Below are 26,883 nucleotides of genomic sequence, written 5' to 3'. Positions count from 1 at the left end.
GTTATTCATTCAAAGTGTCATGTTTCTGTGATACTCAGTGGCTAAGAAATTGCCTGAGCTAATCTGACATACCGGTACGACCTAAAATGGCCACCGGCATGGGCGATATAGGCGATAAGGGCGCCGGTGCCATCCGACTTTTAGTTCCAATTGTATCTGAAAGATGAGACTCGACCTGGAATAGAGACATTGGCTGGAAGCTAAATATGCATTTAAATGTTTTTGTAATTTTTTTGTTGTAGTAGCTGCCCCACATCTGGGGAGTCTCCAAATCTATATATCTTCAGGGTACATACTGTACATGTCACGGGTACTTAGGGCAGGAGGAAGGAGCAGAGTCAAATGCAGGAGATATTGTCCAGTAGCTCGAAGTTTATTCACACCCAAACACTAGGTGATCAAAAAGGCACTGGAAGTGCACAATACCCAAAAGGGAAACAGGTCATCCACAAAGGGAAAATCACGCACGGGGCGCAGCCCGGCGAGAAAATAAATCCTCCAATAAAAACGATAGAGAAGACACGGCCACAGCGTAAAACCCCGCTGACAATCCCGCACAACACACAACCCCAAAGGAACAAACTAAATGCCCCCCCCCCCCACTAATGACAGAAACGAAAACAGGTGCGGACCTAGACAGACAAAACACAATGAACACAGAAACACAGACTGGCGGCAGCTGGTAGACCGACGACCGCCGAGCGCCGCCCGGCCGAGGAGGGGCACCATTTTCTGCGGATACTGTGACAGTACACTACCATTCAAAAGTTTGGGGTCACTTTGAAATGCCCTTGTTTTGAAAGAAAAGCACATTTTTTGTCCATTAAAATAACATCAAATTATCAGAAATACATTGTTAATCTTGTAAATGACTATTGTAGCTGGAAACGGATCATTTTTTATGGAATATCTATATAGGCGTACAGTGGCCCATTATCAGCAACCATCACTCCTGTGTTCCAATGGCATGTTGTGTTAGCTAATCCAAGTTTATAATTTTAAAAGGCTAATTGATCATTAGAAAACCCTTTTGCAATTATGTTAGCACAGGTGAAACTGTTGTTCTGATTAAAGAAGCAATAAAACTGGCCTTCTTTAAACTAGATGAGTATCTGGAGCATCAGCATTTGTGGGTTCGACGCCTCACAAGTCCTCAACGGGTACTATTTAATGAAGCTGCCAGTTGAGGACTTGTGAGGCATCTGTTTCTCAAACTAGACACTCTAATGTACTTGTCCTCTTGCTCAGTTTTGCACCGGGGCCTCCCACTCCTCTTTCTATTCTGGTTAGAGCCAGTTTGCACTGTTCTGTGAAGGGAGTAGTACACAGCATTGTATGAGATCTTCAGTTTCTTAGCAATTTCTCACATGGAATAGCCTTCATTTCTCAGAACAAGAATAGACTGATGAGTTTCAGAAGAAATGCCTTTGTTTCTGGCCATTTTGAGCCTGCAATCGAACCCTTAAATGCTGATTCTACAGATACTCAACTAGTCTAAAGAAGGCCAGTTTTATTGCTTCTTTCATCAGAACAATAGTTTTCAGCTGTGCTAACATAATTGCAAGAGGGTTTTCTAATGATCAATTCAACTTTTAAAATGGTCAACTTGGATTAGCTAACACAACGTGCCATTGGAACACAGGAGTGATGGTTGCTGATAATGTAGATATTCTATAAAAACCTGCCGTTTCCAGCTACAATAGTCATTTACAACATTAACAATGTCTAGACTGTATTTCTGATCAATTTGATGTTATTTTAATGGTTAAAAAATGTGCGTTTCTTTCAAAAACAAGGACATTTCTGAGTGACCCCAAACTTTTGAATGGTAGTGTACATCTACCTCTGTGCCAAATTTGGTGCTTTTATCAAAGTTTACTATTGAGTCTACATTTTCAGCTTAGCCACACAACTAGTATGTATACAAAAGAGAGATTATTTTTCATTTCTCCATATTAACACAGAAATCATGGTAAATGTAGCTTTTTTTGTTGGTTTCTAGTTGCTTGACGAAGTCCCAAAATTTCTGAAGGATAAAAAGAAGGGATTAGAAAATATGACATTTTTTACACCAGTTAGTGCAAAATAGATAAACATAACATTTCCAAAGGAAAGATTAGGCACATTGTATATCAGTAAGTAGTGTGTTCCTATGAAGTGTTGCCCATGACAAAACAGGAGTCAGTCTCTCTCTATAATTCTAAATCTGTGAAACAACCCTCACTTTACTGTACAAAACCTCACCTTACTGTACAAAACCTCACCTTACTGTACAAAACCTGATCTCACTTTACAATACCTCATCTTACTGTACAAAACCTCACCTTACTGTACAAAACCTCACTTTACTGTACAAAACCTTACTTTACTGTACAAAACCTGATCTCACTTTACAAAACCTCATCTTACTGTACAAAATCTCACTTTACTGTACAAAATCTCACCTTACAAAACCTCACCTTACTGTACAAATCCTCACTTCACTATACAAAACCTGACCTTCCATGTTTTTTCAAACCAAGACCCCAGAAATGCACGGTCACCTTGAAATGCAGATGTCTAACCCAAACGTATCTGAAAGTATCCTGAGCATCTGTGTGTTTGTTGTTGCCTGCTTTTTTTATACAATGTTAGTTTAGATAAAGGTAACTGCCTAAAATAAAGGAAGCACCAACATAAAGTGTCTTAAATAGGGTGTTGGGTAACAGCGAGCGGCCAAAACAGCTTCAATGCGCCTTGGCGTAGAATCTGCATGTGTCTGGAATTTGACACCATTCTTCCATGAGAAATTCCATCATTTGCTGTTTTGTTGATGGTATTGGAAATCTCTGTCTCGGGTGCCACTCCAGAATCTCCCATAAGTGTTCAATTTGGTTGAAATCTGGTCTCTCTCTCTCTCTCTCTCTCACTCTCACTCTCTCACTCACACACACACACCCTTTAAACACCTATGCTTCTTTGAGACCCCTCTTTCAAAGTCACTGAGATCTCTTATTCTAGCCATGGTAGCCAAAATAATAGGCATTTGTATACATTACCCAAAGCATGATGGGATGTTAACTGCTTAATTAATTAACTCAGGAACCACACCATTGTGGAAGCACCTGCTTTAAATATATACTGAACAAAAATATAAACGCAACATGTAAAGTGTTGGTCCCATGTTTAATGAGCTGAAATAAAAGGACCCAGAAAGCAGAAAAAGATAATTTCTCTCAAATGTTGTGAACAAATTTGTTTCTATCCCTGTTAGTGGGCATTTCTACTTTTCCAAGATAATTCATCCACCTGGCAGGTGTAGCATATCAAGAAGCTGATTAAACAGCATGATCATTACATAGGTGCACCTTGTGCTGGGGACAATAAAAGGCCAATCTAAAATGTGCAGTTTTGTCACACAACACAATGCCACAGATGTCTCAAGTTTTGTGGGAGCGTGCAAATGGCATGCTGACTGCAGGAATGTCCAACAGAGCTGTTGCCAGAGAATTGAATGTTCATTTCTTAACAATAAGCCGTTTTAGAGAATTTGGCAGTACGTCCAACTGGCCTAACAACCGCAGACCATGTGTAACCACGCCAGCCCAGGACCTCCATTTCCTTCTATGAACTGTAACTCAGTAAAATCTTTGAAATTGAAGCATGTTGCATTCATAATTTTGTTCGGTATACTTTGTATCCCTCTTTTACCCAACTTTTTCCTTTATTTTGGCAGTTACCTGTATGTTTCAATGCTAATGCTTGTGTAATGTGTGTGCGTGAGATGTGTGTGTGTATTTGTGTGTTCCTATGTTTGCACAGTGATTGATGTATTTGGTTCATTAGGGTCCTATTATATAAACTCAAGTGTTTCTTTTCCTTCTCTCCTCCCATTGCCCCTCCCTCTCTCATCACCCCATCCAGCTGCCCTTCACAGAAGCCATGCGGAACAAGGCTCGGCTGTCAATCACGGGCAGTGTGGGTGAGAATGGGCGTGTCTTAACCCCGGACTGCCCTAAGGCCGTCCATGCTGGCCACTCCCTCAGACACCCAGGGCTTTCCCTACCCTCAGTCCTACCCTGAAAACCAAAAACACACACTGTGCCTTAAACACACACACACACACACACGCACGCGGCTACATCATTACCACCCCAACGCCACACATACACACAGACCAGAGACCGCCAGCAAGTAACAGCAACTACAGGGAGAGAGGGGGGAGAAATATGACGATCACCATCACACTAAAATCCTCATATGAGTGTAAACGTTGGGAGATCCATGAAACAAGGACAACAAGGTGCCAAACTGACATTGTCAGCACACTAACGACACAGGAACCAAAATAAACAAAAAGATGGCGATGTTGATGACGAAGACTTTGGGCAGCGTCATGAGCAGGCAGACATGTGACTTTATCTGCTCCAACGTGATAGAATGGGTCCTCTAACAAGCCACACCCCTAACCCCATACCAGGAAACTATGCTTTAGGACAAACACCACCATCATCATAATCTTCATCATCTTCACTTGCCTGCGAGGAATTAGCGGCAGGAGAATCTCTTATAAGACCAGAAAACTGTAAACCTGAAAACATTGGACTGTACAAACCTGCTCTTTCGCCGTGAACTGGTCAGACGAACATGCTTTCTTACAACACTTTGGTTAGCGTCTCGCAAAAACAACGCAGAGATCACTGAAGTTACCTTAATAGACGACAACTCGATGGATATCTCCAAACTCACACGGCTAACTCAACCGTAGGATTCACAGGGGTTTGTAGAAATAAACTACTGAAATGATCCATAAAATGACAGTAATGCTAAATAACAAGTAGATGTATCACTTCTCTGGGCGGGGAACAGAGGTAAAGCTGTACATTCTGTGAAAAGTGAAGAAAACGTATCAAAGTTCATCTCAAATGAGACATTATTCCCAATATAAGGCATTATTTTTGACCAGGGCCACATTTAGCCAGCTAGGCCTCTGGTCTGAAGAAGTGACACATAGCCATGTTGTTTTTCAGTGGAAGGGGAGGTACTGTATCAGAAGCTTGCTTTTTAAACTGTTGTAAATAACTGCGTAGCAAAACTGAACTCACCTCTCTTTTTTAACCATCTTAGGTAATAATTCATTGCAATAATGAATATAACAAAATGCCACTTGTAATTATGAATACATCTTTTTATAAATACATATTATATACAGTACAAATGAATATATATCTATACATCTACAGAGAGCTATAGAACATTAGATTATCACCATTGAGTGAGGCCATGACATGTTCTGTTAAAGGGTGTTTTGATAATGATAATGATTCATTTCCACAGTCTTTGTGTGTCCTAATCCACACTGAATGTCAATCTGACACTCACAAACACATCCACAAACACACATCATAAATTACACAGGGTCAACTCTCGCAGAGTGATCTTCAGCACCACACAAGATGTTCCTTTTTTTCCAGTTGTTTGTTCCCCATTTTGTTTTATTGTGATGTTTTGTCCATCATTTTGAGAACATAGCCTCTGTACGTACAATAGTCCCAGGTCTTCTTTGTGTTTAATCCTCTAGCCATGTTCTTTTGTCTGACCGTCTTCTGTTTTAAAGGCTATTACAGCAGTCTGGAGAGGCCAAGAGGAAAGGGAGAAAGAAAAATAACAAAGAAATGAAGTACCAGAAAGAGTTCTAACTGAATGGTGGAGTTTGGTGGCATTGACAGCAGTTGCGGGGGTAGTATTGCCTTGGCCCTGGAATTTTGACCACTCTGTATTTCCTCCTGTTCTCTCCTCTCACTGAGAGGGTCACTGAACAGAGTCCCCTTGACCTAACCCCTGACATTAAACCTTTGACCTTCTCTAGCTTTGACCTTTCGACTCTTATAGGCACTGACACGACCAGTCAGCCTTTAAACTCTCACTCTGATCCCTAGTCTTGTTCTCTCTCCCTCTCCTAACCCTCTAGAGTTTACAAGACATTTAGATTATTTCATTTTTATATTTTTCAATCTCCCACCAGATGAACTAAAACCCAGACAGGCAATCCTGTCTGTGTATTGTTGAAGCAGACAGGTTGACTGCTGGTTGGTTACTAACCACTTCAGTTTTTTCTGGGTTTAACACAATCTTTCTTTGTATTTGGTTACGTTTTTTAGTAAAATATCAACCCCTGCTTTCTCTCTGAGTATTTATTTCACTGACAGCATTTTGGGTGGTGTGTTCTGTGATAGTTTATCTCTGAAGAGTTCTTGGAGAAATCCCTCCCAGAAATAGGGTGTAGATACACATTTTCCAAAAAAATGATGACAATAACAATATTGGCAATAACTAAAGATAACATTGACATTTCCATGACATTTATATTGACATTTGCATTATAGATCCGTGAGAGTTTTAGATTGTAACCTCAAGCCACATGAATGGACAACCTAGCGTGTTCTCTGGTTCAACAAAGCACGGATTAAAGCTTCCCTGCTGTAGTGGGGCCATGTTGGAGAGCTCCCTCCCTGCTGTAGTGGGGCCATGTTGGAGAGCTCCCTCCCTGCTGTAGAGGGGCCATGTTGGAGAGCTCCCTCCCTGCTGTAGTGGGGCCATGTTGGAGAGCTCCCTCCCTGCTGTAGTGGGGCCATGTTGGAGAGCTCCCTCCCTGCTGTAGTGGGGCCATGTTGGAGAGCTCCCTCCCTGCTGTAGAGGGGCCATGTTGGAGAGTTCCCTCCCTGCTGTAGTGGGGCCATGTTAGAGAGCTCCCTCCCTGCTGTAGTGGGGCCACGTTGGAGAGCTCCCTCCCTGCTGTAGTGGAGCCATGTTGGAGAGCTCCCTCCCTGCTGTAGAGGGGCCATGTTGGAGAGCTGCTGTTGTGGGGCCATGTTGGAGAGCTCCACCTGTTGGAGAGCCCCCCCCCCTGCTGTTGTGGGGCCATGTTGGAGAGCTCCATCCCTGCTGTTGTGGGGCCATGTTGGAGAGCTCCCTCCCTGCTGTAGAGTGGCCATGTTGGAGAGTTGCCTCTCTGCTGTAGTGGGGCCATGTTGGAGAGCTCCCTCCCTGCTGTAGTGGGGCCATGTTGGAGAGCTCCCTCCCTGCTGTAGAGGGGCCATGTTGGAGAGCTCCCTCCCTGCTGTAGAGGGGCCGTGTTGGAGAGCTGCCTCTCTGCTGTAGTGGGGCCATGTTGGAGAGCTCCCTCCCTGCTGTAGTGGGGCCATGTTGGAGAGCTCCCTCCCTGCTGTAGTGGGGCCATGTTGGAGAGCTCCCTCCCTGCTGTAGTGGGGCCATGTTGGAGAGCTCCCTCCCTGCTGTTGTGGGGCCATGTTGGAGAGCTCCCTCCCTGCTGTTGTGGGGCCATGTTGGAGAGCTCCCTCCCTGCTGTAGTGGGGCCATGTTGGAGAGCTCCCTCCCTGCTGTAGTGGGGCCATGTTGGAGAGCTCCCTCCCTGCTGTAGTGGGGCCATGTTGGAGAGCTCCCTCCCCGCTGTAGTCGGGCCATGTTGGAGAGCTCCCTCCCTGCTGTAGTGGGGCCAGGTTGGAGAGCTCCCTCCCTGCTGTAGTGGGGCCATAGTGGAGAGCTCCCTCCCTGCTGTAGAGGAGCCGTGTTGGAGAGCTGCCTCTCTGCTGTAGTGGGGCCATGTTGGAGAGCTCCCTGCTGTAGTGGGGCCATATTGGAGAGCTCCCTCCCTGCTGTAGTGGGGCCATGTTGGAGAGCTCCCTCCCTGCTGCCATGTTGGAGAGCTCCCTCCCTGCTGTTGTGGGGCCATGTTGGAGAGCTCCCTCCCTGCTGTTGTGGGGCCATGTTGGAGAACTCCCTCCCTGCTGTTGTGGGGCCATGTTGGAGAACTCCCTCCCTGCTGTAGTGGGGCTATGTTGGAGAGCTCCCTCCCTGCTGTAGAGGGGCCATGTTGGAGAACTGCCTCCCTGCTGTAGAGGGGCCATGTTGGAGAGCTCCCTCCCTGCTGTAGAGGGGCCATGTTGGAGAGCTCCCTCCCTGCTGTAGAGGGGCCATGTTGGAGAGCTCCCTTCCAGCTGTAGTGGGGCCATGTTGGAGAGCTCCCTCCCTGCTGTAGAGAAGCCATGTTGGAGAGCTCCCTCTCTGCTGTAGTGGGGCCATGTTGGAGAGCTCCCTCCCTGCTTTAGTGGGGCCATGTTGGAGAGCTCCCTCCCTGCTGTAGAGGGGCCATGTTGGAGAGCTCCCTCCCTGCTGTAGAGGGGCCATGTTGGAGAGCTCCCTCCCTGCTGTAGAGAAGCCATGTTGGAGAGCTCCCTCCCTGCTGTTGTGGGGCCATAATGGAGAGCTCCCTCCCTGCTTTAGTGGGGCCATGTTGGAGAGCTCCCTCCCTGCTGTAGAGGGGCCATGTTGGAGAGCTCCCTCCCTGCTGTAGTGGAGGCCATGTTGGAGAGCTCCCTCCCTGCTGTAGAGGGGCCATGTTGGAGAGCTCCCTCCCCGCTGTAGTCGGGCCATGTTGGAGAGCTCCCTCCCTGCTGTAGTGGGGCCAGGTTGGAGAGCTCCCTCCCTGCTGTAGTGGGGCCATAGTGGAGAGCTCCCTCCCTGCTGTAGAGGAGCCGTGTTGGAGAGCTGCCTCTCTGCTGTAGTGGGGCCATGTTGGAGAGCTCCCTGCTGTAGTGGGGCCATATTGGAGAGCTCCCTCCCTGCTGTAGTGGGGCCATGTTGGAGAGCTCCCTCCCTGCTGCCATGTTGGAGAGCTCCCTCCCTGCTGTTGTGGGGCCATGTTGGAGAGCTCCCTCCCTGCTGTTGTGGGGCCATGTTGGAGAACTCCCTCCCTGCTGTTGTGGGGCCATGTTGGAGAACTCCCTCCCTGCTGTAGTGGGGCTATGTTGGAGAGCTCCCTCCCTGCTGTAGAGGGGCCATGTTGGAGAACTCCCTCCCTGCTGTAGAGGGGCCATGTTGGAGAGCTCCCTCCCTGCTGTAGAGGGGCCATGTTGGAGAGCTCCCTCCCTGCTGTAGAGGGACCATGTTGGAGAGCTCCCTTCCTGCTGTAGTGGGGCCATGTTGGAGAGCTCCCTCCCTGCTGTAGAGGGGCCATGTTGGAGAGCTCCCTCCCTGCTGTAGTGGGGCCATGTTGGAGAGCGCCCTCCCTGCTGTAGTGGGGCCATGTTGGAGAGCTCCCTCCCTGTTGTAGTGGGGCCAAGTTGGAGAGCTCCCTCCCTGCTGTATTGGGGCCATGTTGGAGAGCTCCCTCCCTGCTGTAGAGGGGCCATGTTGGAGAGCTCCCTCCCTGCTGTAGTGGGGCCATGTTGGAGAGCTCCCTCCCTGCTGTAGAGGGGCCATGTTGGAGAGCTCCCTCCCTGCTGTAGAGGGGCCATGTTGGAGAGCTCCCTTCCAGCTGTAGTGGGGCCATGTTGGAGAGCTCCCTCCCTGCTGTAGAGAAGCCATGTTGGAGAGCTCCCTCTCTGCTGTAGTGGGGCCATGTTGGAGAGCTCCCTCCCTGCTTTAGTGGGGCCATGTTGGAGAGCTCCCTCCCTGCTGTAGAGGGGCCATGTTGGAGAGCTCCCTCCCTGCTGTAGAGGGGCCATGTTGGAGAGCTCCCTCCCTGCTGTAGAGAAGCCATGTTGGAGAGCTCCCTCCCTGCTGTTGTGGGGCCATAATGGAGAGCTCCCTCCCTGCTTTAGTGGGGCCATGTTGGAGAGCTCCCTCCCTGCTGTAGAGGGGCCATGTTGGAGAGCTCCCTCCCTGCTGTAGTGGAGGCCATGTTGGAGAGCTCCCTCCCTGCTGTAGAGGGGCCATGTTGGAGAGCACCCTCCCTGCTGTAGTGGGGCCACGTTGGAGAGCTCCCTCCCTGCTGTAGTGGAGCCATGTTGGAGAGCTCCCTCCCTGCTGTAGAGGGGCCATGTTGGAGAGCTGCTGTTGTGGGGCCATGTTGGAGAGCTCCACCTGTTGGAGAGCCCCCCCCCCTGCTGTTGTGGGGCCATGTTGGAGAGCTCCATCCCTGCTGTTGTGGGGCCATGTTGGAGAGCTCCCTCCCTGCTGTAGAGTGGCCATGTTGGAGAGTTGCCTCTCTGCTGTAGTGCGGCCATGTTGGAGAGCTCCCTCCCTGCTGTAGTGGGGCCATGTTGGAGAGCTCCCTCCCTGCTGTAGAGGGGCCATGTTGGAGAGCTCCCTCCCTGCTGTAGAGGGGCCGTGTTGGAGAGCTGCCTCTCTGCTGTAGTGGGGCCATGTTGGAGAGCTCCCTCCCTGCTGTAGTGGGGCCATGTTGGAGAGCTCCCTCCCTGCTGTAGTGGGGCCATGTTGGAGAGCTCCCTCCCTGCTGTAGTGGGGCCATGTTGGAGAGCTCCCTCCCTGCTGTTGTGGGGCCATGTTGGAGAGCTCCCTCCCTGCTGTTGTGGGGCCATGTTGGAGAGCTCCCTCCCTGCTGTTGTGGGGCCATGTTGGAGAACTCCCTCCCTGCTGTAGTGGGGCTATGTTTGAGAGCTCCCTCCCTGCTGTAGTGGGGCCATGTTGGAGAGCTCCCTCCCTGCTGTAGTGGGGCCATGTTGGAGAGCTCCCTCCCTGCTGTAGAGGGGCCATGTTGGAGAGCTCCCTCCCCGCTGTAGTCGGGCCATGTTGGAGAGCTCCCTCCCTGCTGTAGTAGGGCCATGTTGGAGAGCTCCCTCCCTGCTGTAGTGGGGCCATGTTGGAGAGCTCCCTCCCTGCTGTAGTGGGGCCATGTTGGAGAGCTCCCTCCCTGCTGTAGTGGGGCCATGTTGGAGAGCGCCCTCTCTGCTGTAGTGGGGCCATGTTGGAGAGCTCCCTCCCTGCTGTAGTGGGGCCATGTTGGAGAGCTCCCTCCCTGCTGCCATGTTGGAGAGCTCCCTCCCTGCTGTTGTGGGGCCATGTTGGAGAGCTCCCTCCCTGCTGTTGTGGGGCCATGTTGGAGAACTCCCTCCCTGCTGTTGTGGGGCCATGTTGGAGAACTCCCTCCCTGCTGTAGTGGGGCTATGTTGGAGAGCTCCCTCCCTGCTGTAGAGGGGCCATGTTGGAGAACTCCCTCCCTGCTGTAGAGGGGCCATGTTGGAGAGCTCCCTCCCTGCTGTAGAGGGACCATGTTGGAGAGCTCCCTTCCTGCTGTAGTGGGGCCATGTTGGAGAGCTCCCTCCCTGCTGTAGAGGGGCCATGTTGGAGAGCTCCCTCCCTGCTGTAGTGGGGCCATGTTGGAGAGCGCCCTCCCTGCTGTAGTGGGGCCATGTTGGAGAGCTCCCTCCCTGTTGTAGTGGGGCCAAGTTGGAGAGCTCCCTCCCTGCTGTATTGGGGCCATGTTGGAGAGCTCCCTCCCTGCAGTAGAAGGGCCATGTTGGAGAGCTCCCTCCCTGCTGTAGTGGGGCCATGTTGGAGAGCTCCCTCCCTGCTGTAGTGGGGCCATGTTGGAGAGCTCCCTCCCTGCTGTTGTGGGGCCATGTTGGAGAGCTCCCTCCCTGCTGTAGAGTGGCCATGTTGGAGAGCTGCCTCTCTGCTGTAGTGGGGCCAGGTTGGAGAGCTCCCTCCCTGCTGTAGTGGGGCCATGTTGGAGAGCTCCCTCCCTGCTGTAGAGGAGCCGTGTTGGAGAGCTGCCTCTCTGCTGTAGTGGGGCCATGTTGGAGAGCTCCCTGCTGTAGTGGGGCCATATTGGAGAGCTCCCTCCCTGCTGTAGTGGGGCCATGTTGGAGAGCTCCCTCCCTGCTGTTGTAGGGCCATGTTGGAGAACTCCCTCCCTGCTGTAGTGGGGCTATGTTGGAGAGCTCCCTCCCTGCTGTAGAGGGGCCATGTTGGAGAGCTCCCTCCCTGCTGTAGTGGGGCCATGTTGGAGAGCTCCCTCCCTGCTGTAGAGGGGCCATGTTGGAGAGCTCCCTCCCTGCTGTAGAGGGGCCATGTTGGAGAGCTCCCTTCCAGCTGTAGTGGGGCCATGTTGGAGAGCTCCCTCCCTGCTGTAGAGAAGCCATGTTGGAGAGCTCCCTCTCTGCTGTAGTGGGGCCATGTTGGAGAGCTCCCTCCCTGCTTTAGTGGGGCCATGTTGGAGAGCTCCCTCCCTGCTGTAGAGGGGCCATGTTGGAGAGCTCCCTCCCTGCTGTAGAGGGGCCATGTTGGAGAGCTCCCTCCCTGCTGTAGAGAAGCCATGTTGGAGAGCTCCCTCCCTGCTGTTGTGGGGCCATAATGGAGAGCTCCCTCCCTGCTTTAGTGGGGCCATGTTGGAGAGCTCCCTCCCTGCTGTAGAGGGGCCATGTTGGAGAGCTCCCTCCCTGCTGTAGTGGAGGCCATGTTGGAGAGCTCCCTCCCTGCTGTAGACGGGCCATGTTGGAGAGCACCCTCCCTGCTGTGGTTTGTCGGAGAGCTCCCTTCCTGCTGTGGTTTGTCGGAGAGCTCCCTCCCTCCCCACTGGGCACAGATGTCAATTCAAAGTCTATTCCAAGTTGGTTCAACGTATTTGAATTGATGTGACATGAAAACAACATTGATTAAACCAGTGGGTCCCTGCTGTGGTGTGGCCATGTTGGAAAGTTCCCTCTCTGCTGAGCGGTGGCCATGTCGGAAAGCTCCCTCCCGGAACATCTCACACACTAATGCAGGGTCATCACTGACAAGCATTTCCCATTTATTCTTCAGCAGAGCAAAATGGGCTTTTTGAACAGCTCTCCAAACCTCTTAACCCCCCCCCCCCCCCCCCCCACACACACACACACACACACACACCCTCCTCTCACTGCTCCACACACACACACACACACACACACACACACACACACACACACACACACACACACACACACACCCTCCTCTCACTGCTCCACACACACACACACACACACCCTCCTCTCACTGCTCCACACACACACCCTCCTCTCACTGCTCCGCAGACACACACACACACACACACACACATGCCCTCCCCTCACTGCTTCTGCAGAACAATTGCAGACTTTTCTCTCTCCCTGTCTCCCACTCCGAATGTATCCCTCGCTCTATACTTCCTACTCCTTTCCTCTCCTTTTGTATCTTTCTCTCTCTCTCTCTATCTCTCTCTGCTTCTCTATCTCCTCCCCTCGTTTCCTTTCCTCTCCTTTTGTATCTTTCTCTCTCTCTCTCTATCTCTCTCTGCTTCTCTATCTCCTCCCCTCGTTTCCTTTCCTCTCCTTTTGTATCTTTCTCTCTCTCTCTCTATCTCTCTCTGCTTCTCTATCTCCTCCCCTCGTTTCCTTTCCTCTCATTTTGTATCTTTCTCTCTATCTCTCTCTGCTTCTCTATCTCCTCCCCTCGTTTCCTTTCCTCTCCTTTTGTATCTTTCTCTCTCTCTCTCTATCTCTCTCTGCTTCTCTATCTCCTCCCCTCGTTTCCTTTCCTCTCCTTTTGTATCTTTCTCTCTCTCTCTCTATCTCTCTCTGCTTCTCTATCTCCTCCCCTCGTTTCCTTTCCTCTCCTTTTGTATCTTTCTCTCTCTCTCTCTCTCTCTCTGCTTCTCTATCTCCTCCCCTCGTTTCCTTTCCTCTCCTTTTGTATCTTTCTCTCTCTCTCTCTATCTCTCTCTGCTTCTCTATCTCCTCCCCTCGTTTCCTTTCCTCTCCTTTTGTATCTTTCTCTCTCTCTCTCTATCTCTCTCTGCTTCTCTATCTCCTCCCCTCGTTTCCTTTCCTCTCCTTTTGTATCTTTCTCTCTCTCTCTCTATCTCTCTCTGCTTCTCTATCTCCTCCCCTCGTTTCCTTTCCTCTCATTTTGTATCTTTCTCTCTATCTCTCTCTGCTTCTCTATCTCCTCCCCTCGTTTCCTTTCCTCTCCTTTTGTATCTTTCTCACTCTCTCTCTATCTCTCTCTGCTTCTCTATCTCCTCCCCTCGTTTCCTTTCCTCTCCTTTTGTATCTTTCTCTCTCTCTCTCTATCTCTCTCTGCTTCTCTATCTCCTCCCCTCGTTTCCTTTCCTCTCCTTTTGTATCTTTCTCTCTCTCTCTATCCCTCTCTGCTTCTCTATCTCCTCCCCTCGTTTCCTTTCTTGTCATCCGTCTTCTTCTGCCTCTGCACCAGAGGTGGTGCTTTTTTAATTCTGTCCCCTGGGCTTCTCACAGCCTCCTGCTGCATCAATACTGTCTCTCCTAAAAATACTGTCACACCTTTTTATCTTCTCACCCCTCCCTCTTTTCTCTCACCCACCCTCTCCTTACCCTCCCCTTGTCTGTCACCCATCTCTCCACTATCCCTCTCCTCACCCCATCCCTCCGCCGTCCCTTGATCCAAAAGCTGTTAAAAGGCCATCTTTGATAAAGATAGTTAAATGTGTTTATTCTGTTCAAGGGTGTGCTTGTTTAAGATGCTGCCACTCATGTAAACCTAAACAAAGACATGTGACAAGAGTCCAAATGATTCAATACGATTTGTCGTGTTACATTTTCATGAAGTCAGTTTGCTTCTGGAGCCATATTGCTGCATTTGTCAGATATGATTACCAATATGTATGTTACTGGACAGATATGAGGGATATTTTCAGCAGCCAAACTGCTGCAATTATTTAGTATTCAGTCTCTCACACATTTCATTGTTTATTTATTGAAGACACGTTTCACCAGTGAAAAAGGACCATTTTATAAAACAGAATTTGACGTAGACGGCTAAACCAGTCAGCAGCTGAAGCACATCCTTTCAGATAGGCTTTCCTTGCAGAAACAGACAACAGAAAATCTCAAAGCGGAAAAAAAACCCAGCCTTTGTGATTTGAACTGCCTGCTGTGTTTGTGTGAGAGAGAGAGATGGAGGTGTATCAGCTGATTTAAGTGTGAATGTGGGTTCACACCAGATGTATTCATAAAAACAGGCAGAATTAAAAATAAATAACACTATTCATTTATATCCTTTATTGTGAGTCTTAAAGGCAATGCAGAAAGCATATAGGCAACATTAGCCTTTTTTCATCTCTTTTAAAATAGACCGAACCAGCAGAGATCTTCAACTCTTTCCTTGGATGACTGGGCTAATATAGAACACCACACACAGAACATTCCACTATAATACTAAACCATAAACACACAATCAAAATAGCACCATTAAAAAAGACAAAAGGTTTGGTAAAAAAAAGAAAAAATCTCTGTAAAGCCTTGCATGACACTGGTTTGAGTCACATACAGTAGTATACCGTAGAGCATTCTGTACTTTGAGTTTACAGCTACTCTACATTATGTCCACTTCCTGTGCAGTACATGGACGGTAGTACTGAGCTACACAAAACTTCACCAGGGACAAAACAACAGTTTCTCCCAGTACACAACCACTCACTTTACACAAACACACACTGTAGACACCAGTGGAGGCTGCTGAGGGGAGGACTGTTCACAATAACATCTGGAACGGAGTGAATGGAATGGCATCAAACACATGGAAACCACATGATTGATGTATTTGATGCCATGCCACTCTAGCCATTACCGTAAGCCTGTCCTCCCCAATTAAGGTGCCAACAACCTCCTGTGGTAGACACAGATTATATTTGTTCAATTAACATCTCCTTTGAATTGAAAGAATCCCTATTTTAACGCAACAAAGTCCACAAACATAACAGAATGATTGGCAGGGAGATGTTTTAAATGTGATTGGTAGCGGCTCCTGAGCTTGAGTGGCAGTTTGAATCTTGATCCCGCCTCTACGGGAAATAAAACTGGATAACGTCCTTTTGCCAACAACCTGGAGTAGGACGAAGACGCCCTGTTGATCTAAGGTCAGTTTGATGGTTTTACTGTCTGATTGGTTGAGCTGTTCACCTCGTTTCAACCCATTGTGGATCAAGCTGAACAGTAACAAGCTATTGGAGCTGTCTGAGACAGACAGGAGAGGTGGACCACGGAGGTGACTGCTCATAGAGGCTCATACCTGGCCTGTCTGCACTGAGATAAAGACCACACTGTCCCCGCTTCTTTTGCTCTTCTTCCAGGCACTTCTCTCGTAGATATCCCTTAATGCTCATCACATACGCTGCTGCTACTGTTCATTATCTGTCACTTTATACTTATATGTACATACGGTGGGAAGAAAAAGTGAACCCTTTAGAATTACCTGGATTTCTGCATAAATTGGTCATAAAACTTGATCTGATCTTCATCTAAGTCACAACAATAGACAAACACAGTCTGCTTAAACTAATAACACAAACAATTATAATTGTTCATGTCTTTATTGAACACACCGTGTAAACATTCACAGTGCAGGTTGGGAAAAGCATGTGGACCCTTGGATTTAATAACTGGCTGACTCTCCTTTGGCAGCAATAACCTCAACCAAACATTTTCTGTTATTACGGATCAGACCTGCACAACGGTCAGGAGGAATTTTGGACCATTCCTCTTTACAAAACTGTTTCAGTTCCACAATATTCTTGGGATGTCTGGTGTGAACTGCTCTCTTGAGGTCATGCCACAGCATCTCAAATCGGGTTGAGGTCAGGACTGACTGGGCCACCCCAGAAGGCCTATTTTCTTCTGTTCAAGCCATTCTGTTGTTGATTTACTTCGGTCTTTTGGGTTGTTGTCCTGTTGCATCACCTAACTTCTATTGAGCTTCAATTGGTGGACAGATTCGCCTTACATTCTCCTGCAAAATGTCTTGATAAACTTGGGAATTCATTTTTCCGTCGATGATAGCAAGCTGTCCAGGCCCTGAGGCAGCCCCAAACCATGATGCTCCCTCCACCATACTTTACAGATGGGATGAGGTTTTGATGTTGGTGTGCTGTGCCTTTTTTCCTCCAGTGTTGTGTGTTCCTTCCAAACAACTCAACTGTAGTTTCATCTGTCCACAGAATATTTTGCCAGTAGCGCTGTGGAACACCCAGGTGCTCTTTTGCGAACTTCAGGTGTACAGCAATGTTTTTTTTGGACAGCAGTGACTTCTTCCATGGTGTCCTCCCATGAACACCATTCTTGTTAAGTGTTTTACGTATTGTAGACTTGTCAAAGATGTTAGCATCTTCCAGAGATTTCTGTAAGTCTTAGCTAACAGTCTCGGATTCTCCTTAACCTCATTGAGCATTCTGCGCTGTACTCTTGCAGTCATCTTTGCAGGACGGACACTCCTAGGGAGAGTAGCAACAGTGCTGAAATTTCTCAATTTATAGACAATTTGTTTTACCGTGGACTGACTTTTAGAGATACTTATGTAACCCTTCCCAGCTTCATGCAAGGCAACAATTCTTAATCTTAGGTATTCTGAGATCTCTTTTGTTTGAGGCATGGTTCACATTAGGCAATGCTTCTTGTGAATAGCAAATTAATGTTGTGAGTGTTTATGGGGCAAGGCAGCTCCAACCAACATCTCCAATATCGTCTCATTGATTCAACTCCAGGTGAGTTAACTCCTGACTCCAATTAGCTTTTGAAGAAGTCATTAGTCTAGAGCATGGGTGTCAAACTCTGGCCCGCGGGCCAAATGATAATACCAAATTACTACTAGAGCTGGCCCGCCGGTATTATACGGCGCATTCACCGCTACTACTACGAATCCCATAATGCTCTGCTGTTGTTTTCGCGCGCCAATCAGGACAGGACCCAGAAACGCCCTCTCCTCTGTGACAGTAGTCATAGCAACATAGACGCTACAACTGTCAGCCGCTATCCCTTCCCAAAAATGGCGAAAAGAAAGGCAGAAAACAGGAGCTTTCTGGACAAGTGGGAGGCAGAATATCTGTTTACATATGTAAAAGACAAACCTGTTTGTCTTGTTTGTGGAGTCGACGTGGCTGTAAGTAAGGAGTACAACATTAGACGACACTATGAAACGAAACACCATGACAAATACAAGGACCTGGACATGACTCAAAGGAGCCAGAAAGTAGAGGAGATGAAAAGAAGTTTGGTTTCACAACAGAATATGTTCAAAAAAGCCACATCACAAAGTGAGGCTGCTGTAAAGGCTAGTTATATAGTGGCAGCAGAGATCGCAAAATCAGCCCGGCCCTTTAATGAGGGAGAGTTCGTGAAAAAGTGCATGATGAAAGTTTGTGACCTCGTATGCCCAGAGAAAAAGCAAGCATTTTCAAACGTGAGCCTGAGCAGGAACACAGTAGCTGATCGCACATGTGATCTTGCCACCAATCTGTATGACCAGCTGATGGAAAAGGGAAAATATTTCGTTGCGTTCTCCCTCGCTGTGGATGAGAGCTGCGGCGCATCTGATACTGCTCAGCTGTCAGTCTTCATCCGTGGAGTGGACTCAAATCTGTGTGTTACGGAGGAGCTATTTGGATTCAAATCAATGCATGGCACAACCACAGGAAAGGAAATCTTTGAGGAGGTTTTCAAATGTGTAACTGAAATAAAGCTGCCGTGGGATAAACTCGTTGGATTAACGACAGATGGTGCGCCAGCGATGTGCGGTAAAAAGAGTGGACTGGTGGGCATGGTTCGGGAGAAGATGCGGGAAGAGAACTGTGCAGGTGAGCTAACTGTTTACCACTGCATCATACATCAGGAATCACTGTGTGCCAAAGCCCTAAAGATGGAACATGTTATGACCACAATAACACAGGTAGTTAACTTTATAAGAGCCAAAGGTCTGAATCACCGCCAGTTTAAATTTTTTCTAGAGGAGTGTGGTTCGGAATACGCAGACGTGCCGTATCACACAGAGGTGAGATGGCTAAGCAGAGGAAAAGTACTGAACAGATGTTTCGAGCTGCGTGAGGAAATATGTCAATTCCTGGAAACCAAAGGGAAGGATACAGCAGAGCTCCGGGAGCAAAAGTTTCTGTGTGAGCTGGTCTTTCTCTGTGACATCTCGAGCCATCTCGATGCGCTGAACCTGCAGCTTCATGTACGCTGCAGTGAGGGCCTTTAAAACTAAACTGTGCCTGTGGGAGAATCAGATGCTGCAAGGAAACCATTGCCATTTTCCCTGCTGCCAAACCATAAAAGCGCAGATCTCTACCGCCGTGTTCCCATGCGCACAGTTTGCTGAAAAACTCAGTGTTCTCGCCGCTGAGTTTAGCCGGCGATTTGCCGACTTCGATGTCCAGAAATGTAGGTTTGAACTGCTTAGTAATCCCTTCGCAGTTGATGTGGAAAATGCACCAACCAACATCCAAATGGAGCTGATTGAACTCCAGTGCAACGACACGCTGAAGTCAAAGTATGATGCTGTGGGCGCCGCACAGTTTCCACGGTTCATCCCTGACACAATGCCTCAGCTCCGCACCCAAGCTGCTCAGATGCTCTCCATGTTCGGCAGCACTTATCTATGCAAGCAACTTTTCTCCTCGATGAAGATGACCAAAACAACTCACAGGAGACGTCTGACTGATGAACACCTTCGCTCGATACTGAGGATTTCTTCAGCTCAGAGCCTGAGCCCAGGCATTGATGAACTAGCATCCAAGAAGAGATGCCAGGTATCTGGCTTGGGCACATCAGATTAGATCAGTGTGCAATAATTAACGTTTTCTTTGTGCACTTTTTCTTGCTACAAGGCATGGGCTTGAATGGTTGATTGATTTATTATCATTTTATTTGTAAAATTATTAGCCAGTGGAAAAAGTTTATTTTGGTATTTAAATCAGAAGGGTGCAAATAGAAAAGAGGCATACGATTTTTATTTAAATTGTATTTATTTAATAAATGAATGCCATTGATGTGTTTTTTCATTTGAAATTCGATTTTGCATGTCTCCACTATTAAATGATATATTGTATGGTAATAAGCGATGCTTGTTCCATATTCAATGTTAAAGCAAAACTTTGGGTCCATATTAAAAGGTTCATTTGTTCAATGTTGGCCCGCGACTTTGTTCAGGTTTTACATTTTGGCCCACTGGGTATTTGAGTTTGACACCCCTGGTCTAGAGGTTCACATACTTTTTCCAACCTACACTGAATGTTTAAATTACGTATTCAATAAAGACAAGAAAAATACAATCATTTGTATGTTATTAGTTTAAGCAGACTGTGTTTGTCTATTGTTGTGATTTACTGTAGATGAAGATCAGATCAAATTTTATGTCTAATTTATGCAGAAATCCAGGTAATTCCAAAGGGTTCACATACTTTTTATTGCCACTGTATGTACCTCAATTACCTTGTACCCCTGCACATCGAATTGGTACTGGTACCCCTTGTATATAACAAAGTAAGCATTTCTAATTATGTATCTATTATTATCATCATCATCATTTTTCTATTATTTCTCTATTTTCTCTCTACATTATTGGGAACAGCCCGTAAGCATTTCACTGTTAGTCCACCTGTTGTTTACGAAGCATGTGACAAAATTGTATTTGATGCGATCCTATCCTCCCTCTCTGTGACCCTGGTCCTTATGAAGCTGTATTCTCTCCACCTCCTATCCTCCCTCTCTCAGTGACCCTGGTCCTTATGAAGCTGTATTCTCTCCACCTCCTATCCTCCCTCTCTGTGACCCTGGTCCTTATGAAGCTGTATTCTCTCCACCTCCTATCCTCCCTCTCTCAGTGACCCTGGTCCTTATGAAGCTGTATTCTCTCCACCTCCTATCCTCCCTCTCTGTGACCCTGGTCCTTATGAAGCTGTATTCTCTCCACCTCCTATCCTCCCTCTCTGTGACCCTGGTCCTTATGAAGCTGTATTCTCTCCACCTCCTATCCTCCCTCTCTCAGTGACCCTGGTCCTTGTGAAGCTGTATTCTCTCCACCTCTAGTCTCTCCCTCTCTCAGTGACCCTGGTCCTTGTGAAGCTGTATTCTCTCCACCTCTAGTCTCTCCCTCTCTATCTGCAGTCGTCCAGACTCAAACTTAAAGAACTGCAGCCTCTCTTTCTCTAACTGCAATCTGTCCTTCTCCAGGCTCAGTCTCTCGCCCTCCATATCTATCATAGAAAGCAAGGGTTTATTCTCCTTTCTCTCATTCGGTCCATCCACAGTAGAGGAAGAGGAGGTGGTAGGGGTGGAGGAGGAGGGAGGGCCTTGCTGGGGGGGAGCAGCAGCCCGTTCTGATTGGTTCATGAGCAACAGCCTAAGTCTCTCTTTCTCCAGCTGCAGTCTCTCTTTCTCCAGCTGCAGTCTCTCTTTCTCCAGCTGCAGTCTCTCCCGCTCCACCTTCGACTGACTCAGTCTCTCCTTATCCAGTAGGAGTCTCTCTCTCTCCACCGCTAGCCGCTCCGTTTCCACAGCCAGACGCTGCTTCTCCAGTTCCACACGCTGCTTCTCCAAACCAACCACAAGTCCCGTACTCTCGTGATTGGCCAGTCCCAACCCAGCAAAGCCCATTCCGCCCAATGAGGGGTCCCGATTTATCGAGGTCGCTGTCCCCTTTGAGGCGCTGAGCATTCCAAACTCATCAATGTGTGAGAAGACTTCCGGGATGCGTACATCGCGCTCTCCCATGTCGGGTAGGAGGGAGGGGAAACAATCTTCTTCATCATCATCATCCTCCTCCTCCTCCTCTACCTCACCATCTCCGCTATCACCCTCCAGCTGACAGAGAGAAGAACACAGAGACAGAAGGACTCCGATCATTGATATACTGATTAATACAATACATACATGCTGGCATGTACACTAGTGATGCGCAGGTCAGCTGTTTGGTCACAATTGCTAATAACCCAATCCGCAACAGCCCGAGTATATGTACCTCCCTATGTATATAAACACCTCCCTACTCTCCTACATTTGCACACACTGTACATAGATTATTTGTATTGTGTTATTGACTGTACGTTTGTTTATGTGTAACTGTTGTTGTTTTTGTCGCACTGCTTTGCTTTATCTTGGCCAGGTCGCAGTTGTAAATGAGAACTTGTTCTCAACTAGCCTACCTGGTTAAATAAAGGTGGAATAAAAATCGATAAAAACTAAAAAATGTGATAGTGAAAATGTGAGGCCCACACCGACCCTAACCCGTAATATAGAAAACACGCTGGACAGTCAGACAGCGGAACCATTTTTTGACAGGCCTTTTTTTCTACTTATACATTTCCGACATTTTGGTAGGCTATTTGGTAGTCAACTTGTTTTCTGTCATAGCTTGTTGACCTAGAAGACTAAATAAAGCCTTGCTCACCAGAATGATGTCATAAATCGATAGAATGGATGTGTCAATCTATATGATGTCTGTAAAGTTAGTTCTCTCTTCACCATTTCATCTCTGCTTCTCTCGAGCAGCAAAGACTTTTAGGGACGGGGAGAAAATGCTATAATAAAAAATAAACAGAAAACATTTTCTGTGCAACATTTCCAAATGACATCAGTTTGACCGTTTTTTAGGGAAATTAAAAGCTGTTAAAATGACCCAACATGTTTCTGATAAGATTTCAGTTGGGCTTGGATGCATATTTTATGTGGATGAAATGCTATCAGCTTTTATGATGCTGATAAAGATAGCACCTTTACAGACGGTCCCTAACCCGGCATTCATTCTCTCAAGATCATGAAATAAATTAGAGTTAATCCACTCCTGTTCCAAAGTCAAAATTTACATTTGGTGTATCATTTTCTTGCTAGAAATGCTTAATTCTGCACCAGTTAATATTATTAGGCTATATGAGAGGTTATAGACCTACAGTCAGTGTCCAGACTTAAGTCGTGGCTACTATTCCATTGAACCCATCCGAATAGTACAGTTCACTTGACATGACATTTTGAAGTCCCTGTCTTGCGACTGTCGAATTTGTATAGCGACCACAATCATCACACATAACACTGGCAACTCCCATCATCCTCTTTTACCACTGAACCAAATCTATAAAAAAAAAATGGAATACTGCCCTGCCTTCGATTTATTTTCAACTCGACATTTTGCAGCTTTTTCTCTTATTGAATTAAACTCAGACATTGTCTTTTTTGCCTCAGTGGACAGATGTTAACTATTTCTGCCCAAGTTCCCAAAAGCATTTGGCAATTGGTGTGTATTTGGCACGCTAAAGTTAGACCCTAAAGCTTAGGCTACACACTAACGGCAGATAAAAATAGTGATAGAAAAACCTCAATATGAATATGAATTTCACAAGAATTCTACATTCACAGATTTTCTATACATTGTTTTCCATTATTCAACCCACAAATCACTAATGCACGCACACACACACACACACACACACACACACACACACACACACACACACACACACACAGAGATCCTCACCCTGTATCCATTGGCCTCCTCCTCCATCTTAACCCCTGTAGACATTGCGTGTCCGCTGGGCTCTCCAAGATCCGCCAGGTCCTGCCAGTCGCACTGGGACTCCTTGGGAAAGCTAGAGAGGTCGAGCGACTGGTCCCTTGAGCCCAGTGAGGCGTTGTGTTCAGGGGAGGATGGATCATACTCTGCCTTCAGCCCTGTGGAGAGAGACAGCTCAGCACGGAGCTGCTTCCTCTTCATTAGCGACCGCCAGTCCAGGTAACGCCGCTTCACCTGGAAACACACACACAGCCATTACAAGCAGTGGTGATGTCACAACTCTCAAGATTCATCCGGAAGTATAGGTAAATCTGTACTGGGAAGGAGGAGCCCAATGGAACTCCTTCCAGTGAATGGGGCTGAATGAAACTATTGAAATGTGGCCCTTGTATGTAGGATACTTCATGTTATCTTTTCAGTGTTGTGTTCGAGACCACCTAAAGCAAGACCAATTTAAGACCAAGACCGGAGCAAATCAAGTCAAACTCATGGTGGGGATTTGACACTCACAATCATGGTCTTGAATTGGACTCACATTTTTGACTCTGTCTCAGACAACCTCACCCCCCTACCGGTCTTAACAGTTCAAAATGTCCAGTATTTCTGTGTTAATAATTCAGAAGAACGTATGGATTCTTTTGACATTGAGAAAGGTGAGAAGAGGAAAAAGCATGCTGAGGGCAAACAGAGAGCCACTACAAATGATCGCTAACCCAAACAGGTCTATACTAGATTTTAAAAAGTACAACTTCCCCCGGTATCCCCCGGTATCCCCTTACTAATAGTGAGTGTGCAACTTTCAAACTATTCTCCCCACTCTTCCCTCCCAACAAATCGAGGAAATTCTGACAAGCGCAACAGATATTTTTCAACCAAAGTAAAGGACAGTATACAATTAAAGTAGGAAGCCCAGGTTTCAATAGGCGATAAAAAACTAATTTGTCATTAAAGGAGAGTGGATATTTGGGCTTGCGAAGCGGGTTTATGTGCTCCCTATTTGGGAGCTGACAATTACAAACAAAATTACTCCACTGATCTCTGGAAGAAATTACGAGTCCTCACTGTCCGAGACCAAGTCAAAACCGAGTAGAAATGTATCTGACACGAGACACTCAATATGCGGTCCAGAGACCGGACTTGAAGACTACAACACCATCTGTCACTATGGAAGTCCTCTCCAAGCACACACCTCTGAAGATGTGCGTAGCTCGCCCTCTCCCAGTGAGTTGACACCTCCTGCTACCTCCTCCCAGGCTCGTCTCTTCAGCTCGTTGATGGCGGTGTTCTGCTGGCGGGAGAACAGCACGTCTCGTCGCTTGTGGATCTCCCGGATCAGCGTCTGTGTCTCACGAACGCTGTAGTTACTCTTCCTCTTCCTCTTCAAGTGTTTCATCTGCAGGAAATCCAGCCTGGCGGTCAGGAGGGGCGCACACGCAGATGGACAGAGAGATAGATCACGGAGGGATGGAGACAGAAGTCTTACAGAGGGACATAATTGGGCAAAGGCATGGAGAAGTGTGAAAGAGGGATGGATGGATGAATAGATACAGAGAGAGGGAGAGAGCAGTCAGGCTAGCTTGGACTTCAAGAAGTGAGTGTTGTAGATCGATGGATGAAAGTTGAGAAGAATCCCGCTGTCCTGCCTCTGGTGACACACTCCCTTAGTTCACGCAAAGGCCAAGGTTCACACAGCACAGGTAAGTGCTACAGCAGGTGTGTCCTCAGGCAACCAGAACAGAGCTCAGCTTCCTCCTGAAAGACAAACACAGGAGAAGAGATCAACCAGAGAGCGATTAGGTGATCAAAATGGTGGTAAACGTATCTTCAATACAACTCAAAACGGGTCTGTTCTGTATCTTTATCTGTCACAGGACAAACACATGCTTTGACAGACCCAAGAGACTGCATGTGTAAGAAGACTACTGTGTATTTCACCTGTTGAGTATCGTAGGAACAAAGATGTGCTTGCAGGCAACCATCATTTCAAACCATGTTGTTTTTCATTTACTTGGGGCGACGATTGAATGAACAGCTAGTTATCATAGCTGTCTCTCTCTTTTCTGAGGTGAGACGGGGATCAGGATAGGTTCCAGGTTGGACTATGTAAAACTCAGTGTAGTGTTTTGCATTATGCTTTTTGTGAAAAGCATCAGCTAGCTTGGTAACGTAGCCTAATCGGCGTTGTTTGTTGATCCGTTAGCTACAGTAGCTAGCTAACATGCACACCATCACGTTTGCACCGTAAAAACTCAAACCTCCACTGATCATTTTTATTAAGCCGAAATGGCAATCGACTACGAAATGCTATGTATGATTTTTGTTAAATAACTCACCCTATCAATCGTAGAGAATAAATCAGATGTTCATCAACGCCAAAATGTGAATGGGAACGACACATTTTCGAGACGCACTGTAAACATCCTTCCCATTGGTCCGTCCGTTGCCACCACCCCCAGTTGTTCCGGTGGGTCCACGAGTCGTGTTGTTATAGCTGGCTGGCATGTTCTTCAAGCAAACTGTTCAGGAGGAGACATGCTGCCTTATCAAGCTCTCATGCGCTGCTAGTTAAGTATGTTTTTGTGGTTAGCGGTGATTAAAGTGCCGACACACTTGCCTCACAGCTAACAGTTAGCTAAAATGGCTAGATACTTCACAGAAGCTGTCAGTGCCAGCCAAATACATTACGAGGTGACGTTAGCTAACTTCGGTCTACCGGTTCTTCACTGAAACTGGCCTTAAAGGGAGGCGTGCGCCGGCCGTTCCGGTGTGACTCGTGGACCCGGTCCGAGAGGCTGCTGGCGGCCCGGTGTGTGCAGCGCAAGCAGAAGGAGTGAATCGGACAGTTAATGTTTGCCAAATCAGCCATGTTCCATTGAATGTGTTATTCCTATAGAAAGTAATAACTGCCATATTCTCCCATGATTGTCTTATTCTTTCTTCTATGGTATATTCGCGTTCGCAACAGTTGAATGTGCATCCCGCCATCAACTGTGCGGCTGGATAATAATGATCCGCCAAAAAGGTAATAATGTGGGTAAAAATAAATAAAATATACAAACTCTCAAAAAATAAACGACCTAAACTAAATTAACCTACTTTTCTGTAAAAAAAAAAAAATGGAATCAGGTTCCTACATAGGCTCAAAAGACTCGTGAGGGTGGGACGTTTCCGAGCAACAATAGGCTTTGCAGTGCTTCTGCCTTGAAGTCTTGGAGCCCCAAAACGTGTATCGGCTGCAGATATAATATCCAACTTCTTAGACACTTGTGCTGTATAATGAATTACTGTGGTTATAAATGCCACAAAATTCACCTTCACAATGAGTGTACCCAGATCACTTGATTGGCTTAAAACACTAGTTGCAATGCATCCACCGCCATATCTTCAACACTGTGGCCTATTGCTCCTTCGACTCTCTTCATCGCCTCCACATAGGAAATCCGCTGCACAGCCCTGATCCTCGACTCTCTTCATCGCCTCCACATAGGAAATCCGCTGCACAGCCCTGATCCTCGACTCTCTTCATCGCCTCCACATAGGAAATCCGCTGCACAGCCCTGATCCTCGACTCTCTTCATCGACCTCCACATAGGAAATCAGCTGCACAGCCCTGATCCTCGACTCTCTTCATCGCCTCCACATAGGAAATCAGCTGCACAGCCCTGATCCTCGACTCTCTTCATCGCCTCCACATAGGAAATCAGCTGCACAGCCCTGATCCTCGACTCTCTTCATCGCCTCCACATAGGAAATCAGCTGCACAGCCCTGATCCTCGACTCTCTTCATCGACCTCCACATAGGAAATCCGCTGCACAGCCCTGATCCTCCAC

The 26,883-nt window shown here is 47.3% G+C and overlaps 2 protein-coding genes and 1 pseudogene across 9 annotated transcripts in view; 2 read left to right on the top strand and 1 right to left on the bottom strand.

Annotated features, from left to right (window-relative positions):
• The window catches only part of gria4a (glutamate receptor, ionotropic, AMPA 4a), a 158,697-nt gene extending 145,880 nt beyond the window's left edge, over positions 1-12,817 (top strand). For 3 of the 7 annotated variants that reach the window (XM_029715800.1, XM_029715796.1, XM_029715794.1), the window contains one exon: positions 3,904-6,156. In XM_029715800.1, coding sequence (XP_029571660.1) covers positions 3,904-4,062 — 159 coding nt within the window. In that variant the 3' untranslated portion in view covers positions 4,063-6,156. Of the gene's footprint in view, positions 1-3,903; positions 6,157-12,797 lie in introns of those variants that run through there. The other 4 variants (XM_029715799.1, XM_029715797.1, XM_029715798.1 and 1 more) reach the window with 2 other exon arrangements.
• Positions 12,818-17,409: 4,592 nt separating this feature from the next.
• Positions 17,410-19,324, top strand: LOC115163900 (general transcription factor II-I repeat domain-containing protein 2-like; annotated as a pseudogene).
• A 1,099-nt stretch (positions 19,325-20,423) lies between these two features.
• Positions 20,424-25,487, bottom strand: LOC115163698 (myb/SANT-like DNA-binding domain-containing protein 4). 2 transcript variants are annotated; one of them, XM_029715792.1, is made up of 4 exons: positions 25,386-25,487; positions 24,242-24,804; positions 23,017-23,286; positions 20,424-21,350 (listed from the first exon to the last, which is right to left on the bottom strand). In XM_029715792.1, exons 2-4 carry the CDS (start codon positions 24,443-24,445, stop codon positions 20,589-20,591), a joined length of 1,236 nt encoding a protein of 411 aa, XP_029571652.1. In that variant the 5' UTR covers positions 24,446-24,804; positions 25,386-25,487; the 3' UTR covers positions 20,424-20,588. The 2 variants fall into 2 exon arrangements, with proteins under 2 accessions (XP_029571652.1, XP_029571653.1); XM_029715793.1 differs by lacking the exon at positions 25,386-25,487 and adding an exon at positions 24,988-25,379.
• Positions 25,488-26,883: the final 1,396 nt, after the last annotated feature.

The sequence above is a fragment of the Salmo trutta genome, chromosome 26 (genome assembly GCF_901001165.1).
Source record: "Salmo trutta chromosome 26, fSalTru1.1, whole genome shotgun sequence".
In the NCBI taxonomy this organism is placed as follows: Eukaryota; Metazoa; Chordata; class Actinopteri; order Salmoniformes; family Salmonidae; genus Salmo; species Salmo trutta.
This window is presented reverse-complemented; position numbering and strand designations above follow the sequence as displayed.